This window comes from Astatotilapia calliptera, chromosome 6 (genome assembly GCF_900246225.1).
Source record: "Astatotilapia calliptera chromosome 6, fAstCal1.2, whole genome shotgun sequence".
Taxonomy (NCBI): domain Eukaryota; kingdom Metazoa; phylum Chordata; class Actinopteri; order Cichliformes; family Cichlidae; genus Astatotilapia; species Astatotilapia calliptera.
The window spans coordinates 1,975,666-2,001,720 of record NC_039307.1 but is presented as its reverse complement, the minus strand read 5'-3'; the positions used below and the strand labels follow the sequence as shown (position 1 = coordinate 2,001,720).

General features: G+C 47.3%; 1 protein-coding gene across 5 annotated transcripts in view; it reads right to left on the bottom strand.

Annotated features, from left to right (window-relative positions):
- The window catches only part of sh3pxd2aa (SH3 and PX domains 2Aa), a 94,879-nt gene that overhangs the window by 37,899 nt on the left and 30,925 nt on the right, over positions 1 to 26,055 (bottom strand). For all 5 annotated transcript variants that reach the window (XM_026169662.1, XM_026169658.1, XM_026169659.1 and 2 more), the window contains exons 3-6: positions 23,799 to 23,874; positions 21,881 to 21,957; positions 20,239 to 20,330; positions 3,710 to 3,735 (exon numbers count right to left, since the gene is read on the bottom strand). In XM_026169662.1, the coding sequence (XP_026025447.1) occupies positions 3,710 to 3,735; positions 20,239 to 20,330; positions 21,881 to 21,957; positions 23,799 to 23,874 (271 nt within the window). The remainder of the gene's footprint in view (positions 1 to 3,709; positions 3,736 to 20,238; positions 20,331 to 21,880; positions 21,958 to 23,798; positions 23,875 to 26,055) is intronic.

The window sequence follows — 26,055 nt, the reverse complement described above, 5'->3', positions numbered from 1 at the left end:
GTGCGCGCTGACAGAGGAGCTCCTGATGTGCAAACAGCAGCCTGAGGTGGACAGCTTACATGCAAACTGCTCAACACTGACTGTAAAACTGCTAAATGACTTTGTACAGCTTGTAACACACACACACACACACACACACACACACACACACACACACACACACGTCTGAAATCTTATCTGTTGCGCCACGTAAACAAACACGCTCCTGCCGCACAGCTGCGCCTCCCTCCTCCGCCCGCTCCTCTCACACGGAGGAGTACGAGCCGCGCTCCCCTCAAACTGACGATGTTTAACTCACACGTGTCCGCCTGACGTCCGAGAGACCTGCAAACGACCGCGTCAGCGACAAACGCTGACTGTTCATCACGTCTATGGCGTCTGGCCTTCATCGTGGGGGATTACGTGCGCTAAACAAGCGACACAACTTCCATCTCATCTGTTGTGAATTTGTGTAGTTACACAATCAGTTTACGTCTGTTGTGAGAAACATCTTGTGTTTTTGCGAAAAGTGTTTTGATTCGGGGGAAGTGACGGATGCACCGCCACCAACGGTTTGTTTCAAATTAACAGGACGGCTGTTGGCAGATGCAACCAACATCATCTCTGCGCACAGCAAACAAAGGAAGGCCAAACACAATAATGTGGCAACAGACTAAACCTGCCTATGATTTCACAATGTGAAGGCCAGAGAATAATAACCAGCACTCAGACTGGTTTCCTGTAAGCCTCACGACGCACAAACCCTCCATCACAGATGAGCATCTGCAGCTGTCACCAGTGATCAGCTGTTCTCTTTCCATTGTGTTCTTTCATCTTATAAACGATTAAACAACAATGATAAGAAACCAATTTTTACTTTTGCCAACACAAAGCTGTGCTTTATGTCTCGTTTGTGGAATAAATGAAGGACTAGTTCTTCATTTTTATGTCCTGTGTTGTTGGAAGAGGAAAACTGAAAGCATCAGCAGATCGTCCGTGTCGTCTGCGCAGCACAGCGACAGCCAGGGTCTCCTAATCAGGCTAATTAGTGCAGACGACAGAAAACAGGAGTTACTGCAGACGCCTGGTGTTGGTGGAGAACTGTCAGGTCAGAGATTTGTTCAATATGACATTTAGTGAGCCGAACAGCCCTGCAGGAGTCAGACATGAAAAACCAGGGAAGAAAAAACTGAGCTGAACACGTCTGAGCCGGAGTTTGATTAATGACTTGATTAATAATAATAATAAAATAAGCAACCGTTCAAAAAGTAAAGTGTTAAATTAGCCAAAGGTATCGACTAATACTATAGGCATGAATATATTGTTAGCTAATAATCAACAAAATGTGTTAAGCTGAAGGTATAGCTAGCTGTTAAACTGTTAGCCAGCAGTCGGGAGTACAATGCTAACAGTAAGCTAACATTAGCAGTGTCCCAATTCCTAGGCCGCATCCTCCTGTGGCTCCGGCCTCCGCAGTCTACGTGGGCCGTGAAACTGGACGGTCTAGCCTTCTTGTCCCTCTACTCAGGAACAAATGAAACACTGAAAAAAGCCAAACAATAACATTTTTAAATTATCTAAGTGACTCATATATTACGCTAAACCTGAGTAGGCTCGAGTGACCCTTGACCTCCCGGTCAGCTATCGAGCGGGTGGGTAACAGGCGTCTCCGAAAATATTGGACCAATCTTGCAAGTATGTGATGTCTTGACAAACAGAAGTTTGCACAGCCACAGTCTCGCCTGAAAATATCTTAAAAGTTTATTTTGTGACCCAGAAAGATTAATAAGAGTAATATTTAAACTGAGTAGCTGCCATTGTTGGAAACTGGAGTTGGCTGGGCCACGCTATGAATTCTGGGATATGGTGGGCCACGAAGGACACACCCGACCCATCCTTCAAATCTTCGTCGCGTCGTAATCGGCCTCAGGAGGACGCAGCCTACGTTTTGGCACAGAGCTGTTGATGGACGCTAAAACAGTTAGCTGACCATAATTCATTATTAAATCAATAATGTGAAATTATTTCAAAGGACATGTGAGTCACAAAGACGCTGTTCTGCAGTGTGGATGTGAAAGGTTAAAGGTCATGCTGGATGTTAGCTGTGATGAGCTTTAATGGTCACGTTTAAACCAAACTGGACCGTCCCTTCAAACTTCAACAAGGAAGTACGGAGAAGACGATGATGACTTGCAGTATGAAGAAGAATGAACAGTGAGACTAACAGCTGTGACTGTAAATGTTGGTAAATGAACAGGAGCAACCAGGATGGATTGTGGGGGTTTCTCTGTGCGTACAGCAGATAGTGAACGGTTTGAACGCTCGACAGCTAAACGGTTTAATCAGCTTTGCGTAACTCACCACCTCTGCGTGTAAACTCTGACATGTTTGGTATATAAGGACTCGAACTGGTTCTGCCATTTCCAGGTCTCTGCCAGAACCAAACCACAGAAGAAGTGTGTTGCCTTTCCTTCGTTAACAGATACTGTTCCTTTACTTTGCACTTACTGAAATGTTTCAGACGTTTTGTAATCTCTCTGAAATTTAAAGTAGAAGTTCAGACACCCTGTTGCAACACTGACTGACTTCATGATACTTGAGGTCGTGCTGCAGCAGAGACGAGTGGGTCAGTGGGCTGCCGTCCAACCGGGCAGCATCCCAAAGACTACGTCGGCAGACGCGGATGTTACAGGAGCCGCCTGCCTCAGAGCCTGCAGTGAAAAATCACAAGCTGCTTTTCCGCAGAAGCAATCAGCCTCCGAGAAATCAAATCACTGCGAGGTACGTGGACGTAACTGAATAATAACCCGTCTCTCGCAGCTCTGTGCTTTCAGGCCAAAAATAAACTCACGATCATTTGCCAGAGTGTTCTTCTCAGAGGAAATCACCTATCACAACCTTCAAGCTGCTTGGAAATCAAGACATCAAGTAGGCCAAGAGAACCATAGTCTCCGATATCCACAGCCTACTTCCTGCATTTTCCCTTCAATAATTCATAAGGAGGCATTTCTACAGCCTTAAACATGCAGGGTTCCCATAGATGAGGGACTCACATGTACCAGTCTTTTGTTAAGCAGCTATTCTGTAGCTAATACCTTCTTAATGAGGCTAAAGCTCGTTCACAGTCACGGTTTTACAGTCAGATGGTTGTTTTCTGCTTATTAGCCCAGCCATGACATTTATTACTGAATGCTATTAACCTTATTCTGTTACAACCATGTGTGACAGCCAATGATCAGGTTGATCTCCGTACCTTCAGACGCACCTGTGCTGACAAAGACACATCCCTTCATCTTCATGTTGAATTATTAAGGAAACTAGACGTGTGTCACCCAGAATGCTTTGCCTGCCACTTCGACTGAAGACTCGGGGAAACAATCCAGTCGTTCTGATCGCATCAGATCTCTAACGACTTTATTCTGACGTGCCAAAAAGCTACTAGATATTTCTGAACCCCACCCTGGGCTGTGAGGCAAATCTGCAGCCAGAAGGAAACAGCCTGACAGCTGTTTGAACCCAGCCCAAAGCACAGAGCGGGGCTAGTTTACAAACCACACACTGACATCACATGAGCGGCAGACAATCCGCAGTCCTGTTTAAGACTCGTACGTGACACAGACACAACCCCCCCCACCCCCCTGGATGTGGATCTCAAGGAGCAACAAGTGGAAAGAGAAGGAAGGTTAAAGTCAACTTTAGGAAGAGCTATGAAGAAAAACGTTGGACTTACCCGACTTGCGCTTGGAGCCATAGTCCCTGAGAGAGAAGCAACACAAGAGGGACATGGTTAGTGATCGGGCAGCTCGGGCCACAGGACGGCACACGGTCACCACATGTGTATCTGCAGAAGCTGGCGGCAGCACTCATGCACGGACGCACGCATGCAATCTGCTGTAGCACGCTAACGAACGCGTGTGTTCGAGGGCGAGAGAGCGCGAGACAGAGCGAAGGATGGAGAGAGAGGGAGGGACGACTTTGGCCAGCTGCCTGCACTCCCCGCAACAGACACAAATCAGTCATGTGACTCCAAAGCGGCACCACCATCCTCCTCCTCCTCATCCTCCTCCTCGTCCTCCCTGTCAGAGAAGGAGGAGACCTCTCCCCACTTTTCAAAGCAGGAGGATCAGTTGAAGATGCCTTGCTTAAAGGACTCTAATGGGATTATGCGACAAGCCTAAGCTATAAATCGGCAGTCACAGATTTGTATGCGAGGTTCGCCGAGCAGAGCGCGTCTGCTTCTGTCCTTAATCAATAGCGACTTTTGGACTGAGGCAGCGTGGTGATTGGGTGAAAACAGACAGATGAAGGCAGAATGAGCTATTTATAGAAACACAGGCCTGATCAAAACCTGTCCATCCACGCTTCCCATCACCCCTCCTTTCCTTCCTTCCTTCCTTCCTTCCTCCCAGGCTTCTTTTTCTTTTTTGTTAGAATTCCAACTTTTGCTGAGGACAAATAAAACCCTCATCTACTCTCAAATTCAGCCACGTCATCCCTGCTACAGTTCAGCTGGAAATCAAAGACAGGCAGTAGAACTACTGCATGGTGCTGCAGCAAAGAGACGAATCCCACTAAAACCTGCGCTGAAGTATCAGCTGACAGAAAACCACAAAGCTGACTTATACCTGCGCCTGGTCTAACCACGTTCAGGGTTATTAAAGTAAAAAGCATTTTAAGAAATAAATAAATGAAAAGTAGGACTGAACAAAGACAAACTTATGCACTGCATTCATTATTTCATAAACAAGTAACTCAGCAGTGCCTGCAGCAGACAGGAGCCAAAGCTTTGAGTGTTTTTGGAGCGTTGGTAAGTAAGTAGAATTTATTTATTAAGCGCTTTTCACAGACAGTCACAAAGTGCTTTACTTTGAGTTTCCTTGAAACCCTTCAAGGAATTTTAAGAAGTTTCATCAATTTGTGTTGCATGTTTAATCATGCAGCCCAGCGCTCCCCAACCTTTGTTGCTCCACCGACGGTTTAATGTCAGACAATATTTTCATGGACCGGCCTTTAAGGTGTCGCGGATAAATACAACAAAATAAAATGATACGACCGAGACAGAAACTGTGGTATTCTGTAAATATAATATAAACATGAAATCAATGTGTAACTGTGTAACTTTATTAGCAGCGTCCTCCTGAAATGCACCAACAACACTGAGAGTAACATCCTCCTCTCTGGCTCTCTGATCGCTATGGTAACGCATAAACATTTCTTTCAAAATAAGACACACAACTACAACACGGGAAAAGACCCGGGGAAACAGAGTTAACAATAAAAACCCTGAAAACCATAAATTGCACACCTGAGCATCAGCTCTGGCGGACCGGAACCAAACCACTCATGGCCCGGGCCGTGAGTGGTTTGGTTCCGGGCCATGGTTGGTTTGGTTCCGGGCCGTGAGTGGTTTGGTTCCGGGCCATGGTTGGTTTGGTTCCGGGCCGTGAGTCGTTTGGTTCCGGTCCGTGAGCCGTTTGGTTCCGGGCCATGGTTGGTTTGGTTCCGGGCCGTGAGTCGTTTGGTTCCGGGCCGTGAGTCGTTTGGTTCCGGTCCATGGTTGGTTTGGTTCCGGGCCATGGTTGGTTTGGTTCCGGGCCGTGAGTCGTTTGGTTCCGGGCCGTGAGTCGTTTGGTTCCGGGCCATGGTTGGTTTGGTTCCGGGCCGTGAGTCGTTTGGTTCCGGGCCGTGAGTCGCTTGGTTCCGGTCCGTGAGTCGTTTGGTTCCGGGCCATGGTTGGTTTGGTTCCGGTCCGTGAGCCGTTTGGTTCCGGGCCATGGTTGGTTTGGTTCCGGGCCGTGAGTCGTTTGGTTCCGGGCCGTGAGTCGCTTGGTTCCGGTCCGTGAGTCGTTTGGTTCCGGTCCTTGAGTCGTTTGGTTCCGGGCCATGGTTGGTTTGGTTCCGGGCCGTGAGTCGTTTGGTTCCGGGCCGTGAGTCGCTTGGTTCCGGTCCGTGAGCCGTTTGGTTCCGGGCCATGGTTGGTTTGGTTCCGGTCCGTGAGCCGTTTGGTTCCAGGCCATGGTTGGTTTGGTTCTGGGCCGTGAGTCGTTTGGTTCCGGGCCGTGAGTCGCTTGGTTCTGGGCCGTGAGCAGTTTGGTTCCGGGCCGTGGTTCGGGGCTTGGGGACGGCTGATTTAGGCACCTCGTGTGAGGCTCTTTAGTAAGCAGCTAATGTCCAGCAGATTTCTTCTGTCCATAAAAACTCTTCGGCACCTACAAACCAAGTCTCACCAAGTTTTGGCCAACTTGGCTCAAGAGCTGGTGTTTACCCCACTGGTGCCAAACCAGTGACTCAAAGCAGCGTTTTCACTCATCAGGTGAGACGACGTTTGCTTATGTTACAACACGTTGTGTTCACAGACACACAGCTCAACTGAACCTTGATTACAGCTCAAGAAGTCTTGAAGTCATAACCGTCACTGCACTGGACCATCTTCCAGTATTGACCAGTATACGGCGCTCAGCTGGTGCAGATTTTGGTCCCAGTATGTTGTGCATAAGTGCATGTGGGCACATGTGTGGTCTTTACATGTATGCACACACAAATGAACGACTCTCAGGTTCAGCTGCAGCTCTGAGATGTCCTTTACTTGGACAGGTGGCGTGGGCGGTCCCTGTGACACTTCATTAATGAGGGGCTTCATCTGGTCATGTAGCACGGCTGATTACACTGACGAGGGCAGAAGCAGCCCGGGGCAGGGGGGCCGGTGTGGCCGGCAGTGGAGGCGATGCCCGTCACTGCACGAGGTTAATGAGCACCTTCTCTCGGCTGCACTCGGGTCCCGGCTGGACACATCAGGCACAAACGCCTGGTTGAAGAAGCAGCTCCTGATTCGTCGTGTCACTGCGCTCTCTTCTCTCCATCCCTTCTTCCAGTCCCCTGTGATCTGATGAGCTGTATCTGCCTCTTTGTGACCGCCCGCAGCACATGAATAAAGCCTTTATCTCCACCAAGATCGCTGCGTGCTAGCAACCAGAATATGCTTCATTGTCACCAAAGTGGGACACGGAGTGAGCAAGGACTTGACCCCTCATCTCATCCCATCCATCTCGGGCTACACGGGACACACGACCTCTAAAACACGGGGAGCGGATATCGTTTCTGCCAGTGGCCAACCAGTTAGAGTGTCTGGATGGGTCTAAGTGGAAAGTATGCCTCGGAATGACCGAGCCTCAGTGCGGGCAGGATATCTGCCAAGATGTTTGCCCTTTTCACTCAGGATTTTCCGTCGTGGCTTTGAAAGATGCCGATATCCTCTGTTGGGGTGCGAGGGAATGTTTTACATTTCCAGGGAATGTTAAGTGCCGTGTTCATATTTCCATATGCACGGTGCTCTTCTTTTAGCCACCTAATCTGCAGCGGTTTAAAATAACCTTTATTTTTATTCCCAAGTCTTACATCATTCTCACACATGCCCTGCGGCCCTGCAGCCCTGCGGCCCTGCAGCCATGCAGCCATGCACTTCTCTGGACGTTACTCAACAGAGGTGCACGTGAGAACGTAAATGTCTGATGCAGGGTTGGACGTTAAATGTTTTTAAGCCTCACAACATTGGAGTGAGGTTAACAGGTCTCCCTTTGTACTGAAAGGCCAAACTCACACAGGAACTGTGTGGCAAAATCCAAACGGCCCAGTATGTAAAAGGATCACCTTTCCATCAGCCACAAGCTTCATACACATGCTGGATGCCTGCTGGGTTAATTGAACAAGCTAACGGTAAACGATCTCCACCGAGTGGCAGCACAATAGCTGCAAGTGTGAGACCTGGAAATGGCTGGTTGTAACTTATGGAGGAGGTGAGGACAGGGCCAGTGAATGAGGGGTTTTCCTCGAGGAAAACAGCAGCAGAATGAAAAGTACTTTGCTTTAGCGAGCTCCCTGGGAGCCTGTTAAGCTATTCACGCTGTGCACGGTTCGAAAGGCAAATACAACCTTGAAACGCTCTAAACAACAAGTTCCAATCAGGAGAGAAGCTGCGACGTGAGCGAGTCCTGGTCCAGCTGTAGACGTTCGCACAGGCCTCTTAAACCATCAGATCCTAACAGAGTAACTGCTGACAGCATGTCTGTTCACAGCCGTCAAAATAAAGGTGAGCTGGTATCATGTGTGAGCTTTCAGACCTGCATGAAACAGCTCAACAGGCACATTACTCCAAATACAAACTGATTAGCACTACTGACACAGAGCAGTTAATTACAGCAGCAGAACATCAACTACTGTGAAGAGAGAGAGTCTGCAGCAGAATCAGAGAAAGAGTCTTTTTGGCTGAACAGCTAACATTTAACACTAAACCAGGACGTGCCAGCGGGAGCGCTGCTGGCTAGTTTTGCTTTATTTATCGAGGTATGGATCTGGAGGCATCTGTAAAGTGTTAGGCCACAAACGAGGGGAAGAGCACCAAGAGACGCTGGGAGAACAGAAACACAGGCTCCAGAGCTTAGCCAGTGACCAGAGTCCCGGGGCTGAAATCAAACACTTCCTGGAGCAGCCAGCTCTCTACTCACATCTACTGGAGGTGAGAAGAGGAGGAAGCAGGAGGTGAGAGGTCATGTGTACAAGCAGTGCTGGGAGAAAATGCTCATCTGGTCCCTGTGACAGAGTTCACAGAGGTTGTTGATGAGCTTTCAGAGATTCTGTAACAAACTATCTGTGATGACAGATCATTGAGCGCACAGATGTTCACGGCGATCAGTCATGCATCATTAAAAATGGATGTTGTTTTGATAGCAGCGGTGTTTTCGCGACAGTCAAAATAAATGACGGCGTTCAGTGTGAAAGGTAAGCAGAGAGAGAACAGAAACATCAGCACACTGCCCAGAAGTCACAGGACAGCGCGAGCACTTCAGGGAACTTCTTATCATTTCCAGAGCTTTGAGCGCTCAGCATCGACTGTCGAAACAAAACAGACGTGTAAATTGCAAGTCTGCAAGTTCATACTCAAGTTTAAAACAACAACTACACTAAAGCTATTCTGTTATACCTGTATACAAAAAAAATATTTCATAGTTCAGCAATACTGATCAATCTAATAAACTTAAACCTACACCATCCTCCCTATTCTGGTATTTTAAAGAGTACTTAGTGTAAATATTAAGCAACCTAACTAATAGGGTTCCAACTCCCAGCAACAACAAAAATAAATAAATAAAAAATAGGGAACCACCCCTCACACTCCACCTCATGATGCTTAATCGACGTAATCAACCTTAATTTGATGCAGTGTGAAAAAAAATGCACAGAAATCAATTATTTTTCAAGAAATATTAAATAGATTCAACATCTTTCTTCAACAAAATTGCAGACTGCACAGATGGTACCTTCCCAAAGTAAAAAGTACTATAGCTTACTAGGGTATATATATTAGACTTAATAGTTACTATATACAGTAATTGACTTCTATTCATTTTACATCAGATTAAAACTTTGGGTGAAAGATTCGGATAATTATTTATTAAAAGCTCGACATTTTAAATGAGAATAAAGAAAAGTGTGTCTTTGTGCCCCCTTTTCCCTGTTAATGCCCTATCGGCCCCCCCTGGCTAAACTTTGCTAGATCCGCCCCTGCACAGTTACCAGCCGTCAGCTACGTAGAAAAAGATCCTGGTGTAGAAAGTAATATTAAATACATTCTAACAACAGCTTATCAAGCTTAAACGTGCTGCTGTTGTTCAGCCGCTGGTTTCCTCTTTCTGGTGCAAAGTGGGCCAAAAACAAACAAGAGAGACGGACTCCCGACAGAAAAGCCGATCAGCTGATCGTTAAGCAGTTTCATGATTGAAGTAGCAGCAGGAGAGCGAGAGGCAGTCGCTCGTTAAGGTTAACGCAGGAATGCTTTACAAACATTCAGAGATGGACTTACACACTTGCTTTACTTCTCTCGGGATAACTTTGTCGGAGATGAAATGCCGGGTTGCTAGAATGCCGCGAGCCGTGTGGCACGCGGTCAGCTGACTGAGAGGTTCAGTCCAGGGTGAAAGATTTGCTGAATATTCGATTTTTTCCGCTCGAATTCTCAACAACAGGCTGGTTTCAGGGCGTTAAAGAAAACCATCATGACTAAAGGAGCTAAACAAATACTACGTCTTTAGCACCGCGACCTCGTGTTATGAAAGGAATTACACGTACGAGCAGCTCCAGCGCAGTGAGGTCAGAGGTCACAGGTGCCTGGTATCTGCTTGTAAGTCTTGTCCTAAAGCTGCTGTTTGATTTTCAGCGGCTTCAGTTTACAAAAGAAACTTTTTAGTGGATGAGAAACGATGGATTTCCTAATTAGAGCGTATGAGTGGAGCTGGCAGATAGAGGGCTAATCGATGTGTTTACCACTATTAGCATAATGGATGCGACTTAATGATTCTCATTGGCCTCCTGCTAGGCTGCCCTGCACCACCAGTAAATAAACACTTCCCCAGATTATCGCCTCAGCCCCTCGCTGCTTCCCTCCCCGCCGAGGTCATCGCTAAGCCTCGTCAAATCCAGACCTCAGCTCCAACCTCCCGCCCGTGAGCCCGCCTACTCTAAGCCCCCCGAGGACCCCCTCATTACTCTCGGGGCCACAACAAGACTGAGGCTCACTCTGGGCATTAGCTGTCCAGATGGGTTTGGAGGAATCAATTAACCGCTTTGTACGCGGGAGCGCCGTCACACTTGGCGAGCACAGAAGAGATGCACGTAGTGGCATGGAGCAGGCAGCTGAAGGCTCAAGCACTCAGTTTGGTTCCTCCTGATCCTCTCCACCGCACGCGTCTCAGTGACTTATCGGGAAAACAGCAAAATCATTTACTCAAAAGTGTTTCCTTTATTATCCGTCGATGAATTTTCCATCATTTTTTCCAAGTTGACACCATCTCATGTTTGATTTTGTCCTGTAACGTTACCATGTAATAATATGGTAAAAGCAGCAGACAGGTGAGGACTGCACATGGAAGAAAAATGAACGAGTGAATGAAATATGAGACTCGAGGTCAGTGTTTCAGCCTGAGGTTCACATGTTGGATCTTAAAAACCCCTCAACACGCTCTGCAGAGCGATTCAGCGCTCAGCCTCAGCAGCAAGCTCAGAAATCATGACCTGGATCATGAGGGTCAGAGGTCAGGGGTCGTCACAGGAACATCGAGCTGCTCGGACACGGCCTCGTCGCCTTCACCTTTAACATTTCTGTGTCCATCTCCTGAGACGGCACACACCTGTGATGCTAAGGACACGCCCACTTTATCATCGACTTGTGTTTAACATTTTCTGTGCGCCATCATTTCTGCTCAGGCTGCTTTCATTATTTATTTTATGATTCTGATGAATCACGATTCATAAGCAACGCCTGAAGTTCACCAGCAGCACATTTTTACTTTTTGCTCACTTTCCCATATTTCAGTGACCACTGTGGGTTTGTGTGTCCACCCAGGGCTTCACAGAATTCAGTTATTGAATGAAGTTTAAATGGAAACCTGTACCAACAGCTCTTTGTGATTCAGGCTGGACTGCAGAATCATTTTAATCTGGAGATGAGCTCAGCCTGTGACTCCGGACGTTCCTCTGAGGGAACAGAGACCGACCTTTTAACCCCGCTGACCTCAATAAAAGAAGAATGTCATGAACATGGTGTGAACCAGCATGTTGGATGTGAGGCCGTCTCCTGTCGGTGATAGAGCCGACCTTCTGCGTTACACCAACATGTCATCGCCCACAACTATTCCCAACGAGCCCCATCACCAGGGGTAACGCTGCCGCTTAAGCAGCCCCCTGTTGGGAGCCCGAAAACTGACCAATCACACGAGTTCATGCCTTATCCAGCAATAATCTGATAATCTTGCAGCATCTCTTCCCCGCCAGACACAAGCCAAGGTCAAAGCCTATTGGTATTCACAGAGAGGGCTGCGAGGGGCACGATGATCGATGACAGCATCACCACGGCCTATAGGAGGGCGGCGGGCGATGCCTTCACCGTGGCTCAAATACAGCATGCGCATAATAACAGAGTGATTTGTCAACGTTATGGTCCGCAGAGGACGGATTCTCCATTTAAGCTGATAGTTATACGATTACCAACCGTGAGCCCCGACAGATAAAACAAATCGCTGCCCGTGGCCATGCAAATTGACTCGATAAAAATGCAAGATCTGCGAGAAAAACGCCAAGTAAGAGAAGAGGAAATAAAATATGTCTCAGAAAAAAGGGGAAAACAGACGGAGAGGAGGGCAGGAAGCTTTGGCCGGCCGAGAAATTCCACACGGTGGAAATATATCTCACACAGAGAGAGGCTCGGCTACGAGGCCAGACGCTCGATACGTTTATACATGAAGCCCGGGGAGGCGTGGGCTCCACCGGGTGGGTTTGTGATGCAGAGTACGCCACCGTGTGGCCAGTTTTTAGGGAGTAGTGAACGACTCTGAGATTACTGTCCTAAAGGCCGCTCACACATTTAAACACTAAACCAAAAGTGACGTCAGCCCTGCCGGCGCTCAAACCGCCACGATCTACAGCATCAGGGCTCCTCAGGTGGACTCTTCTGTTCTTCGTGACTCTGAGCTGAGCTGTAGTGCAAAAACTTTCCTGTCACATGAAGAAAAATCTGATTTTCTACCTCAGTAATCATCATTTAGCATCGTTAGCACACAGACTGGAAACCAGAGCAGAGGCGTCAGTCTGATGTTCGGAGGAGTTAAGCCGTTGCCTGTGTGTGAAAAACGTGTAGTTGTAAAAATGATGTGTTGGAGACATAAAAGCTCCAAAGACAAAGCCTTTGCTTTGATATCGGGCTTTTGCATCACAGGAGAGAAACATGTTTGCGGTTTTCTCTTTCAGGGCATTTCGACGCATCAAAAAGCAACCAAAAAAGAAGAGCGGCGATCCAACTAAAGCTCCATTAAAACTTCAAAAAGGAGCAGCTGATGATTGCAGGAGAGTGACATCAGCTCAGAGTGACCGCGCTGCAGTACGCTCCTCTGCAGGCAGGGGTCGACGTTGCTTAGACGCTCACACGCGGAGAGCGTGACGGCGGGCTTCGCTCGGGGTCTCCGCTCTTTTTGGAGCTTTGATTGATGGCGCTGGTTCCTGCGCCGCCCTGCCAGGCATGCGGCTCCTTTTCTAATCAGATCACAGGATTCCATCTTTCATAGCAGAAGCACAACGACTACAGTTAAGGCAATGAGCTTTTATGAAGGACCAATAAAGAATAAGACGTCACGAGCGGATCCATAACGTCCCTCCTTCCTCCTTTCTGACCTGCTCTCCTCCTCCCCCCGAGGGACATCCCCCTTTCCTTTCCTGCTCTCCTTCCTCATTTTCCAGGAAATGATAAAGTGCACACATTTCATCACCAGGGTAGCTTCAGCTGCCGCGGCCCGCTCTATTCATCACACTCTCGTGCAGTCAGGCCCTCCCAAAGCTATTACGGTAGGAAGCTCCCTCCCCCGGCTGACAGCGCCCAGCGAGTAAGTGTGCGAGTGCTCGTGAGTCAGACGCTGCATCTGGGTGAACGAGTGCATCCGTGAAGGGTGACGGCGGGAAAGAAACCGAGCCGAGAGCAGACGAGAGGCGCGCTGACGTAGCTGCAAACGTGCAGGAAATTCAGCCGTGGAGAAGAAAACCCTCTCTGATGATGCTGCGTGTCTTTTTGTGTGAGGTGCACGAGGTCACCGTTTCTGGCACGGATCAATAAATACGCACGCTCAGCTGACCGCTCCTCGCCACTCTGACACACTTTAACCCCCGTCGACCCTGATACTGAAGCAGCTTATCCATCACGGGTGAGTGAGCACATCGCCTGCCTGCTGCTCACAGCAGACGGGACACTGGGAGGACGAGAGGACGGAGACGCATGCTTCCTGGATGGCAGAAAGACTGCAGGACGAGGACACAGCTCTGCTTAAACATAAACATGGTTTCGGATCCATCCATTAATCTGCTTTCTGCTACCCACCCAGGACATGGGAGCAGAGATGTCCACACCTCGCTCTCCCCAGTCACCTCCTCCAGGTCTGAGATTCATGTCCTGGATCTGTCCTCTGGTCTCCTTCCAATAAACTGACAGCTCCGCCTCTCTGGTTACTGCAACAGGCCAGCGTGGCATCCATCTCTGCCGTCACTTGAGAACAAGACCTGAACATACTACACCCCCATCACTCGGGACGCGATTCCTCTCCCAGAGTGGGCACTCCACCCTGCACCCAGCTGAGATTCCTTCTCATCTGCGTCGCTTCAAACAGACCAGTGAACGACCTCGACGCAAGCTAACGAACCAACACGATCCACAAGACCGCCGACACTCTGGACCCTCGGCCACGTCTAGAGATATCGTCCAAACTTCTTCAAAGCCCCTCACAGGATGCTGTCACTCAGTATCTGAGCAGTTTTCATCATGATGCTCCAAACCTGTCGGCCCATATGTGATCGAAAACCTGACAAACTCGCTCAGATACACAGTGTCTACCAAACAGGTCCAGCAGCACAGAAGTCTAATAATCAGCTCCAAGCTCAGTCTGATCAAAAGTATTCTGATGATGAGCGAAACATCAGGTCCTTTCATCAGTGTTGGGGAACAGTTCCCCACAGCGGGGCCCGTGCACCCGTCAGCTTCCCTTCCTCGTTCTTTTCTCTGCGGCTGGAAGCTGATGAGAAACTGTCGTCATTCACTTTCTTTCCAATTAGCACTCGGGTACCAAATTATGTCGACTCATCAAAACGCCGCCTCGTTACGCGGGGTGAGAGGAAAAGTGGGGAAGGAGATAAACACACGTGCGGGCGTTCAGAGTGTTCAGAGATTAGTGGCGCCTTCTGGCAGCGTGTCGAGCATTTTAAGAAGCACCAGGCAGCGAGGACGTCTGCACGCCAACCGTATTTCACAGCTTGGATAAAAGCAGAGAGCAGCATCTACAACCAAGAGAGAGCGCCGTTATACAGTTTCCTGTGACATCACAGAATTAGTCACCGCACTCACCTCCACAGCGAGGACATTTATAGCTACACTGACACATCTATATAACATGAAGTGCACTTATATTTGAATTTTATAGAAAATAAACTTTAGATCTCCAGTTCCATGGATGCTTCGCTTGTTTAGGTCAACATTTTCAGTAGTTATCCTATCACGCGCAAATTCTTGACAAAAGGCTAAAATAACTCTCGGCTGTAACACTAACGCTCTCGTCAGCAGCCGGGGAAGCAGCGGTGCTGATGCTGCTCAGTGGAGAATCCTCCGCTTAATCCACATCAATATTTTAGGCCTATTAACAAACAGTTCAAGACCTCTCATATTTGGATTAAATAGGTCATGAAAAATGAAGCATCAAAGCTGGCTGGTCCAGTGATTTGAAACATTTAACATTTTTTGGCTACAATTTCTGAAATATTATAAAACTGCTCAAAAATTCTGCTTTAAAGAAATAAATGTGTGAAAGTGACAGGAAGTAGACGAGCAGACTAAAGTCTGGACAAACTCAAAGCCTTTTCGGTCCTGTTGTTGTTTTTGTGGGAGTGATCAGAGGAAAGCCGAACTGAGCAATAACACAACAAACAGATGATTCAGATTCCTCCGAGCAGCCATCGTTGACCTTCACCGCAGGTTTGCAGTGTCTGAAATCTGACCATCACCACAGGAGCCAATAGTTACTGTGGGCTTTCCTGCACTCTCTGCTGTAATGAGCTGGTTTTGCAAACTGCTCAGGTACTGCTGGAATCCATTTCATAGCGAGAAGCAACAGCCCATCTTTAACTTAAGACATGAAGGTCCCAAAAAACTCAACGACTTTAAACGTTTCTTCAAGTTCAGCTGCAAAAAGCATCAAACCCTTCATTACATCGTCTCAGCTGCTGCTAGGAAACCACTACTGTACACACCTGTAGGACCTGCTCAGGTATCACACCTGAACCTTCGACTCCTAAGAGCCCCAGTGTGAGAGTTTTAGTTGAGAGTGTTGGTGGTTTATTCCTGCTGCTTGTTATTTAATACTCGATAGTCTGCAGAGGTGCTACCATATAAAAATGGATGAGGCCACCTTGCTCCACCAGGCAGCCTCGCCTTCGATCAGCTGAGGATGTTTGGGTCCTGCTGGACTACAGATTGGCAGAAAAGTTGCCAACAGGTGCCCGGAAGTCCCAATTTTAAACGTATGTGTTTAAATTAGTTTGAAAACCTTTAAAATGTGACTTTATGTCCCAGAGTCTGTGACTCCTGTTGAACAGATCTGAAATAACCAGACGGTACTTTTGTGTCATGCAGTGAGTCACTGTATCCCTACACATTCGTATTTACAGGCAGGCAGGGGGCAGGTACAAAGAAATATCCACTAGTAAAGCGCTGCCCCCTGCTGGTGAGGTTTCCGTTTAATTCTGCAGATGGTTCCTTGGAAAACGGCTGGAAAAGCTCCGGGCGACGACAGAGTGAAGCAGGCAGTGAAAACAAAGAGTGTCCAAAGCTGATCTAAAAACCTGACTCGTGAAAGTGCACACACACACACACACACACACACACACACGCACGCGCACGCGCACACACACACACACGCACAGCAGGGTGTGTTCACACGGCTGCTCGGCCGCCTTTCTTCTTCTTCCACAGCACTCACTGTGGCACACAAACACACACATCCAATCATGGCTTGGAATCAATGGCCGCTCTGGTTGCCGAACACCCCCTCCCCCCATGGTTTATTTTCATTTAGCAGATGCATTATGGGTAGGGAATGAAAGGAGCCCATCCAATTTAGCCGAGACACAAGTCGAGTGGTCTGGATCACGACGTCTAACTAACCGAGCAGAGCTATTTGTTAAAGCAGACGGCGGGCGCTTCACCCTCCTGAGTATTTCCTCCTGTTATTAAGGCGGCGCGAGCGCCTGCAGGGACACCGAGCAGCCAGGAGAGGTTGGAGCTCCATTTGATCCAAATCTACCCGAAGTGCAGCGCTTACTCACATCCTGCGAGCTCCGTCGTTCCACAGCCACGTTCAAGAAATTTCATGCATAAACCTTAAATGAGCGTGTGTTTCCATTTAGATTCACTTATGATTTATAGCTGGTTTCAATCTGAGCGTGATCAATGAATATAAATGAGACTTTGCTTTTTTCACTGGAAAATGAGTTCAAATGTGGGTTTCGTTGCCCTGACGCTGGGCACATTGATTGTTTTTAAATATTAATGTATTGATTTGGCTTTCTTCTTATGAAATACCCAAATTAAATGGTTACTTATAAATAAATGGTAAATGGCCTGTATTTGTATAGCGCTTTTCTAGTCCCTAAGGACCCCAAAGCGCTTTACACAACCAGTCATCCACCCATCCCACATTCACACACTGGTGATGGCAGCTACATTGTAGCCACAGCCACCCTGGGGCGCACTGACAGAGGCGAGGCTGCCGGACACTGGCGCCACCGAGCCCTCTGACCACCACCAGTATGCAACGGGTGAAGTGTCTTGCCCAAGGACACAACGACCGAGACTGTCCAAGCCGGGGCTCAAACCGGCAACCTTCCGATTACAAGGCGAACTCCCAACTCTTGAGCCACGATCGCCCCGAATTGGTAAAAGGCAGGGAGATTAGAAAGAGAGCCCTCTGTAAGGATGAACAGCTGGTTGTTACAATTAAATTCCCCTTTAACTTCATCTTGTGATGAAATAAAAGGGAAACTGTGCTGCGATGTTCTTCTCTGATGGGAAATGCATTTCCTTTTAATTTACAGCTGTGAAAGCAGGAAAGAAAAGTGCTTTTCAGATTTTTGTCCTAGCTACGCTTCCTGTAAACACAGAGCTGCCATAAAAATCACATTTTCATTTTAAAGTCCAACCGAATCTCCATGCAGAGCAACAAAGCAGGTGTTTCTTTCTTTTATCCTCAGCTCTAACAGCCATGTGGCTTTTTTAAAAGACATCACTGACCATGTTGGAGGAGGCTGGACTGCTATGCTATTAGCTAGCTCCAATAATAATAACAAATCCTGTTAATTAGTGTTCTGTAACATCCAATTCAAATCCTTGAATTTCACTCACCAATACTGAAGCACAGGTTTCTGTAAAGGTCTGTCACTATAGTAACCTCGCAGCAGCCATATTATTGGTCACATGGTGTTATTAAAATGCTCCAAAAGGCTCCAACAGCACAAACACGTGAACTGGTCCAGTTCAGGGACCCAGTTAGCTGAGGTGTAGCTTAGCAGAGAGCTAGCAGCTACACCTGTCACTCAGTGGGACTACAACAACTTTAAGTCTTAACAAAATACAGACAAGTTAGTCAAAATAATAAACATAATCATCTATATGGTTGCTATGAAGGGGGAAATCTATACATGGAGTCTATGAAGACTGACTCACTTTTAGAGCTGACCTCCAAGTGGCCACTGGAGGAACTGCAGCTGTTCACCCCTGCTGCTCGTCTGACTGTAGCTCTGCTCAGTGGCAGCAGTAGGTTTGAAATGCACGCTACGTAAGCAAAGGTTTGCAGCACGCCTGTGCTCCCCTTAACCATGGCGTTCCTCAGGGGTCAACCTTTGTACCCCCGTTCATTCTGTGTGCACAGACTTTGCCTGGTGCTCTTTGTTAGTCGGTGTTTCGCACATCCTTGAAAGTCCTTTAACAACTTTCATGCGCTGCTTCTTGTTTTGGCATCCGTTCAGTTTCAGACGAGCTAAATTAAGTATTCAAAGTAATTCTGCATACCGCTGTGTGTAACAGATGGAGGATAACAGGCTGCGTGTGATGAGGCCAGTGCTTGCACACATTATTGATGCTCCACATGTATGACTTCATCTCCCACATACTCTGGCAACAAGATTAATGGGATTTCTTAATGCACTGGGCATACAGGAGAGAGGAGGAGGAGCAGAAGTCAAATGAGAAAAACGGGAGAGATGAGAACGCAGGTGTGACAGAGTGTGGACGGCGAGGGGACCAAAGCTGAGCGAAGAACGACTGTGTCGGCGCCGTTGTTTGTAACCTTGAGCCGTCTCGTCAATTAAGCACACTTGAATTTACGAGGGTGAGTTAGACACAAAGAGTTAGAGGAGGAGGAGGAAAATGAGCGAGGAGAGACGCTCCGTTACTGGCAAACACAGGAAAGCAAGAGGTCAGTGAGCAAGGCGTGCAGAGAAGAGGAGCCTGGATGGAGCAGGAGCGGCACACAGGAGCACATTACCAGTGAATACTGTGATACTGACATTTGAGGTTTGGAGAGGAGAGTGTTCTCTAATTAACAACTACCCAAAGGGGCCATCTCCTGCTATGAAACCAGTCATTCTCCTCCTCCCACACTCATATCCATCAACTGCTCTCCCTACAACAGCCCGCCCTCCCTCCCTCTCCGCCTGGCCTGCTAGGAGGTTTTAACGAACTCAGTGAGAAAGAGCCGAACTGGGAATAGACTAGAAAGCGAGAACAGAGAGAGGCAATGAGCTGAGCCAGTGAGTGCTGGGAGTACTGGAACATCTGAGCTGAACATTATCAATCAACACACGAGATTTACTCCGTCGTTTAGCATCATGTTTGCATGCAATGCAATTAGTGCCAGCAATTTACAGTGTCTGCATGCACGTGTGTGTGCGTGTGTGTGTACTGCATAGACTAATCCAGGCTGGAGGCAGAGCAAACAAGCTGCTTTTCCTGTGGCGGCATCTCGGCTGTAAACCTGTGCAATCTAATCAACATGCTACGCTCAACTTCCTGTGTGGATTTGTAGTTTATTTGACCAAGAAACAGTAAAAACTTCCTGTTTCACACGAGTGTTTCTACGACAAACTACACGCTAATTAGCATGACCATCTAAATGATTTTAGCTTCCTTTGCCATGAAGTGTGTACAGTTAGCTACATGCTAATGCAGCGGATGGTTATCAAAATGTTGCTAATTAAACGACACATTTTCACTTTGCCAACAAAGTTAGTTATTCAGCTGCTTTAATAACACATTTAGCTTAGTGACAAACAATGGAATTGTCATACAGTAAAGCTAGCAAACAGTAGCTGATGTTAGCTACGCTCAGCTAACAGTGGCGCCACACATGACACCAGCTGGTCATGTGATTAAACCCCTGAAACATGGAGCAGCTGTGGATTTAAATGCTTTTACATTCGACTCTTCACCTTTGAGAGGAAGAGCGACACTTCAAGTTTCTATAATGCTGATGTCATAGCCCTCCTTTAAAAGTGATGCCAATCTAAGCCACACCCACTTTCACCTGGAAGGGTGTGTCAAGCTGATTCAGCTACAGAAATTAGCCAGCGGATTAGCCTATACAGAACCTGTGTGTGCGGTGTTTGTCCACAGTGTGCTTCACTCACTCCACGGGGGGGTTGACGTCCTCAGCCTTCGTCTCGAAGAAGCGCAGCACCTCTTCGCTCTGAGAAATCTGAGGAGGGAGTCGCACCAGTGCCTGCAGAGAGAGTGACAGTGAGCGCCTCTCTGAAGACGCTCCACAGTTTCATCCTCAGACTCTACCTGAGCTTGAAAATAAGTTTATTATATTAAACCATGACCTGTATAGAAACGATTAATGAAGAATCATACAGGAGAGACTTCAAAGCAAACCCTGATTCCTCCTTTCTCAGCTCTAAACGGGACAATAAATTACAAAACGCACATTATGTTGTATTCAGCAAGACTTGAAAACAGTGCTCGGGCTAATAAACTCATCAGAATAATGAGTAGAGTTAGAATCATCGGCATTCAGAGCCAGCGCCCCCTGCTGGTCAGTAGAGACACTGCAGGTCTAAGGCACCAGCTCTCAGACATACAGCAGATTGTTGGACTTCAATCTCTATAAAGCGGAAATATAGCAGAGTTATGTGCAGCTTGTATTTCTCCCACTGAGTGCTATAAATAAAAATAACATCAGTTTAAATTTAGATCTCTGTTTCTGGAGCAACTGTTTTATATTTACTCAATATAAGCTGAATGATGCAGACTACTGCATGTGTGTGCTTGGCTACACATCTGCAGAACACAAACACACAATCAATCACTGTTCATACACAGAAGCAGCCCGCAGTCAGAGACAGGATCACATGTCAGTCTAAATATCTATATTTAATGATGGGACTGGCTCCAGCTGCAGGAGTGACTCTCGTACAGCTCGGCGTGCTGGACCGTGAAATATACACAACATATGTACGGCGTAGGCTTTTTATTTAAATTGCCACAGTCTGAGCTGCCTTCATGTTTCATTCATCCGATCCTATATTATCCACAGTAGAGGCCACGTGCACCCGCAGCCGGCCGGGTTTCCACCCTGCAGGCTCCGGGGAGCCCATCCTTGGAGAATAATTTCTCTTCCTCTGTGTTTGCCTCATAAACAGGATGCAGGAAGTAAACAGTTTGGCGTGCTGGCTGAAAAACACCAGCTCGCTGTAGCAACTGTAAACACTGGAGCGCTTTAGGTTATTTGGATAATGAAAAGGCTTTTGTGTGAACCTTCGCCTGTGCTGAGCTGAGGACCAGCTTCACTTCACATGTGTGGAACTGCTTCTTAAACTAGTCCCAATTACTGAGCTAATGCTGTGGGTAACCCTGCCTGACACAGGCGAGGAATACTGCTGCATAATTATGCGTGAGACAAACATCAGAGCCTGAATCTCCCTTCTGCTCGTGCAGCTTTGAGCCAAGAGGAAGGAAGGAAGGAAGGAAGAGGGGGAGGGCACGATGGAGGATTAAAAAAACTAATAAGAGTGGGAACAGGAAGTGATAAGGAAAGTCACTCTGGAGCTGCAGGACTACAAACGCTCGTCGCTTTTATGTTGATTTTGTTGCTGGAAACAAAACCAGCAAACGAGGGGAGGAGGTCGTTAGCGAGATGGACTTTAAAATAATGGAGGTCAGTTTAACCCTGGAGAACCCACGGGGTCAAATTTAACCCCGTGACCCTTGACCCCTGACAGGCTCGGGGATGCCCCCCCACAGACAGACGAGAAGCTGAGGGACGTTTACCCTGCAGTAGTCATCGATGAAACGCAGCCGCTTCATGGCCACGTCTCGCACATGACTCCTCCGGAACAGGATTTTGCCTGGAAGGGGAGGAAAGGGGACAAAAAATAATAAGGATGGAGGTGACGGCCAACAGAGGAAAGGAGAGTAAATACTGGAGACATGCACAGCATCCCTAAAAATACACATTTAGCTGATTCTGCAGAGCAGCCAAAGCTTCCTGTAATACTCAGACCTGTCAGGAGATGTCAGTAATGAATGACATCTCAGGCCCACACTCCAGGCTCCAGCTGTGTCACCCCCCCACCCCGGCAGGCCCGGGGTCGTGCACTCTGTTGTGTGAGGAACCCTGGAATTACTGTTTAAAGGGGAATCCTCCAGCACAGACTTTAGTCCCATTTTCCCCGTGAGTTACAAAAACAGTGCAACGTTGGAGCTGGAGCAGCACTAATGTGATGTTACAGCAACAACAGCAACGAGGCTTCAGTCAACACTGTGACACACACACACACACACACACACACACACACACACACACACACACACACACACACACACAGTAAAGAGAAGCAGACATTTTCAAATGCTAAATGCTGCATGAAGACATGCAGTGATACCAGAATATAAATGCAAAGATCATACAGTAACTTTCACTCAGTCGCACTTTTGTAAAGGATCCTTTTCAGTTGATCAGACAAATGAGCCAGAGGCCACAACAACATGACTGTTTCACTGCAGCCTGAAAAGTTTGACCTTAAACACCATCTAACTGCACATATTCTCTCTACAGAACCTGAAGCCTCCATGTTACCGTCTCTGGTCCTGTGCAGGTGTTTGAGCTTGAGCTGCCTCTGAGCCAACGAGGAGCTCAGCACACATTAAACAGCCGCTCACTGACCAATCGGCTCAGGGAAACAGCGTGATCATTAGAGAAGATCTCAGAGCTCAGTGTGGCGACAGGAGAATGGTTTGAAGCTAAGTGGACCTTATATGTTGAACGTATCCACAGTCCCTGCTGTGGGGCCGTGAGCCTCCTCTTGAATATAAACTAATTTAAACCCACTCACCGTGTGGGCTCCCAAACACTCTTGTTTTTACATTTATTTAATAATCTAATCTTTTTTGGTGCTTTTTGGCTTCCATACACAAAACAGTAGAAAAACTGCAGGCCTGGTGATTTTTTTTTTTTTTTATTGCCGAGCTCTGAAACTTAAACGTTGTCCTGCAACTTCAGACTGAAAGAGTCCATTAAGAGTCCGAGCTGAGCGTGCATCCGCAGACAGTCGGTTATGTTTGCATGTGGCGCCACTGGCTTTCTAGCAAAGTGGGAGGTTTGTGTTTGGTGGGTTTCTAGATTGGTTTTGTTTGTGAGTGTGAGGATGAGGAGGGTTGGGGGGGGGCTATAAAGCTGATGCTGGGACCACGTGTTGGCCGCGGAGCTTAAACAGAGCGGTTACCAAAATAAACTGCTGTGAACACACAGAAGCCTTTTACTGCCTGAGCACACACAGAGCTGGAGAATCTACATGGAGGACACACACAGGCGGACACACACAGGCGGACACACACAGGCAGCATCGTGCCCACCGCTGCAGGTCACCATCAACCTGAATGTGACGGGTGTGTGTGTGTGTGCGTGTTGTCGATCTCTCACACACAGACACGCGAGCACAGCATAATCCAGTGATCACATTCATGCACGATCATAATGTGACTCAGACACTCTCCACATCCAAAAATGAACATCACACAGACGCACAGGCACGAAAACACAGCTGAGATTTGAAAGTCACAGATAATGCCTCATCAGCAGTAACACACACACACACACAGACACACACAGACGCCCTGCGAGTGCCAGTCATACATTATTAATATGGGAGCCTGTTCAGATAACGAGAGCTCAGGAGCAGGCTATCACCTGGGAGAAATGGGATGATCCTCTTCTTCGGGTCTTTTTGCCCTCCCTCAATTGGGAACTTGTCGAGTATCTGCATCTGTGGAAACACGAGGAGAGGAAACGGCTTTAGTTTTATGTTCGGCTCAGCTTCACGTTTTAGGAATCATCTGCGTCTCTCCTGGGCGCGAGATAAGAAAGATCGATATCAATCTCGTGTGTCATGTCGAGTATAAACCTGAAGCCGGGAGGCAATTAGCTTAGCATAAACACAGCTAGCCAAGCTCTTTAGCTCAAATATATTCCTGAGAGCAGCTTCAGAGATCATTTTCACCGACACTGAGAAAAACCAAAGATAAACGACCCTGCATGAAATCATTCCAGGATGGCATTCCTTAAAAGCAAAACGTCTTAGACGTCAGCTTGTGTGCACGTTACTTTTTTGGCTCTAGTTATAGAGACATAAACTGTTTCCTTATTTGTGAGCAACATTCAAAAATGTTTGACTGTCATTAATTATTTATATAGAAAAATGGGTTAGGCTCAGCCTCAGGCCTCTGCAGCAGTAAATCTTTAGCCGTGTGTTCATACAAGTAGAAATGCACATGATCTGCTGTGCATGTGTGGATGTAAAGACAAAACACCATGCAGGAGGAACACTGGGGGATAAAGAGTAACGCAAAACTGAACTTAAAGATTTAGATCAGTTATCCAAGACAATGACACACGATCAGAAAGAAAGTGGAGAGGCAGCTGATTTATTGTCACAAAGTTAATATTTATTAATCAAAGAAATCAACGAGGTGCTCACTCCTGTGTGCACACTCAGTCTCTCAAACACCATACAGTTGGGAAATGATGCAATGCTGTCACAGCAGCCACAAAAAGGTAAACGCTATAAACCAACCCTGGACATGAATTCAATTCACTTTTATTTATAATAAATGTATTTATTTGTATTCCAACAGCAGTTGCTTCAAGGTGCTTTTTGTTGTAAGGTGAAGACCCTCCAATCATATTACAGCAACATACAAGCAAGCAGTTGGCAACAGTGGTGAGAAAAAACTCCTTTTTAAAAGGAAGATATGAAGGTGAGCTAAAGTGCAGATGTAGGTTAAGACCTGACGCTGCCAAGTTTCTGTTTTGTTTCTATGCTATGCTAACCTAAGCTAAGCTAACATAAACACCCACAGCACAGGGTGGAGCCTATCCCAGCTACCACAGGGCTGGTAACCAATCAGGTTTAAGAAAAGAAAAAGACCAGCAGCAGTTAGCTTAGCATCACCACAGTAGTGTCTGTTCAACACATTAAGCATCTCTTTGTATCTGGTTAGCTGCTGGAACATGTTAGCAGCAAACTTATTGCTGATACCAAACTTCCTCCTCTGAGTCTCCCAAACAAAAAGAATGAAGGTAACTCTTAAATATGAAGTAAGAGAGTCTCAGTCAAAACAGTAACTACCTTTTAATCTACTAAAAACGCTTCTTTACCATCACAAAACGGTTTTTCTGCTCAGGGGTGATTGTGCATCATATCGAGCGTCACACCTCAGTCCCAAAGCTGCACGCTGGTATCAATAAAAAAAACAAGTCCAGTGAGCCGGGGGTTCACGGGGGTCAAACCAGCATGAACGACATGAAGACGGCGAGAGAAGTGCTGACACCAGAGCAGGAGGTGCAGAGAGAGGGAGCGTGCAGAGCGAAGCATTAAGACAAAGAAAAAACAAAAACAGGAGAAAGCAAGAGAAAGAGGAGGACGCAGCAGATTCCTGCTCTTTTCCACTCTTCAAATAGATCAATCAAGGTTAGAGAGAAAGCAAAAACAGCAGAGGGCAGATGCAGAGGGTGAGGAGGCTGCACAGCACTGCAGCAAACATCCTACAGAATCAGAGACGGAAGGAGCATGTGTGCACGTGTGTGTGTGCATGTGTGTGTGTGCACGGAGCATGTGTGCACGTGTGTGTAGGGGGCTGAAGTCCATAAAGACGTATAACAGGCGATGGGAGCTGTCGGCCGTGTCTGTGTGTGATGGCTGAAAGCTGTAAGAGACCTCGGGGAACCGAGCGAGCAAACAGCCGGGTGGGTCTGGATGCAAGAAGATACCCAGAAAACACTCGCACTAATCCCCAGCGCCCACTCCGGAAACATCCGTCGCCTGATCCCATTTCCCCCGTCCATCTGTCAGTCTGCCTCCACCTTTTCATTCAATTCCTGTCTTATTTTTTCCCACTCATCCAATGACCATACCCAACTCTTTTCCTGTAACGCTGCCACGGCACTA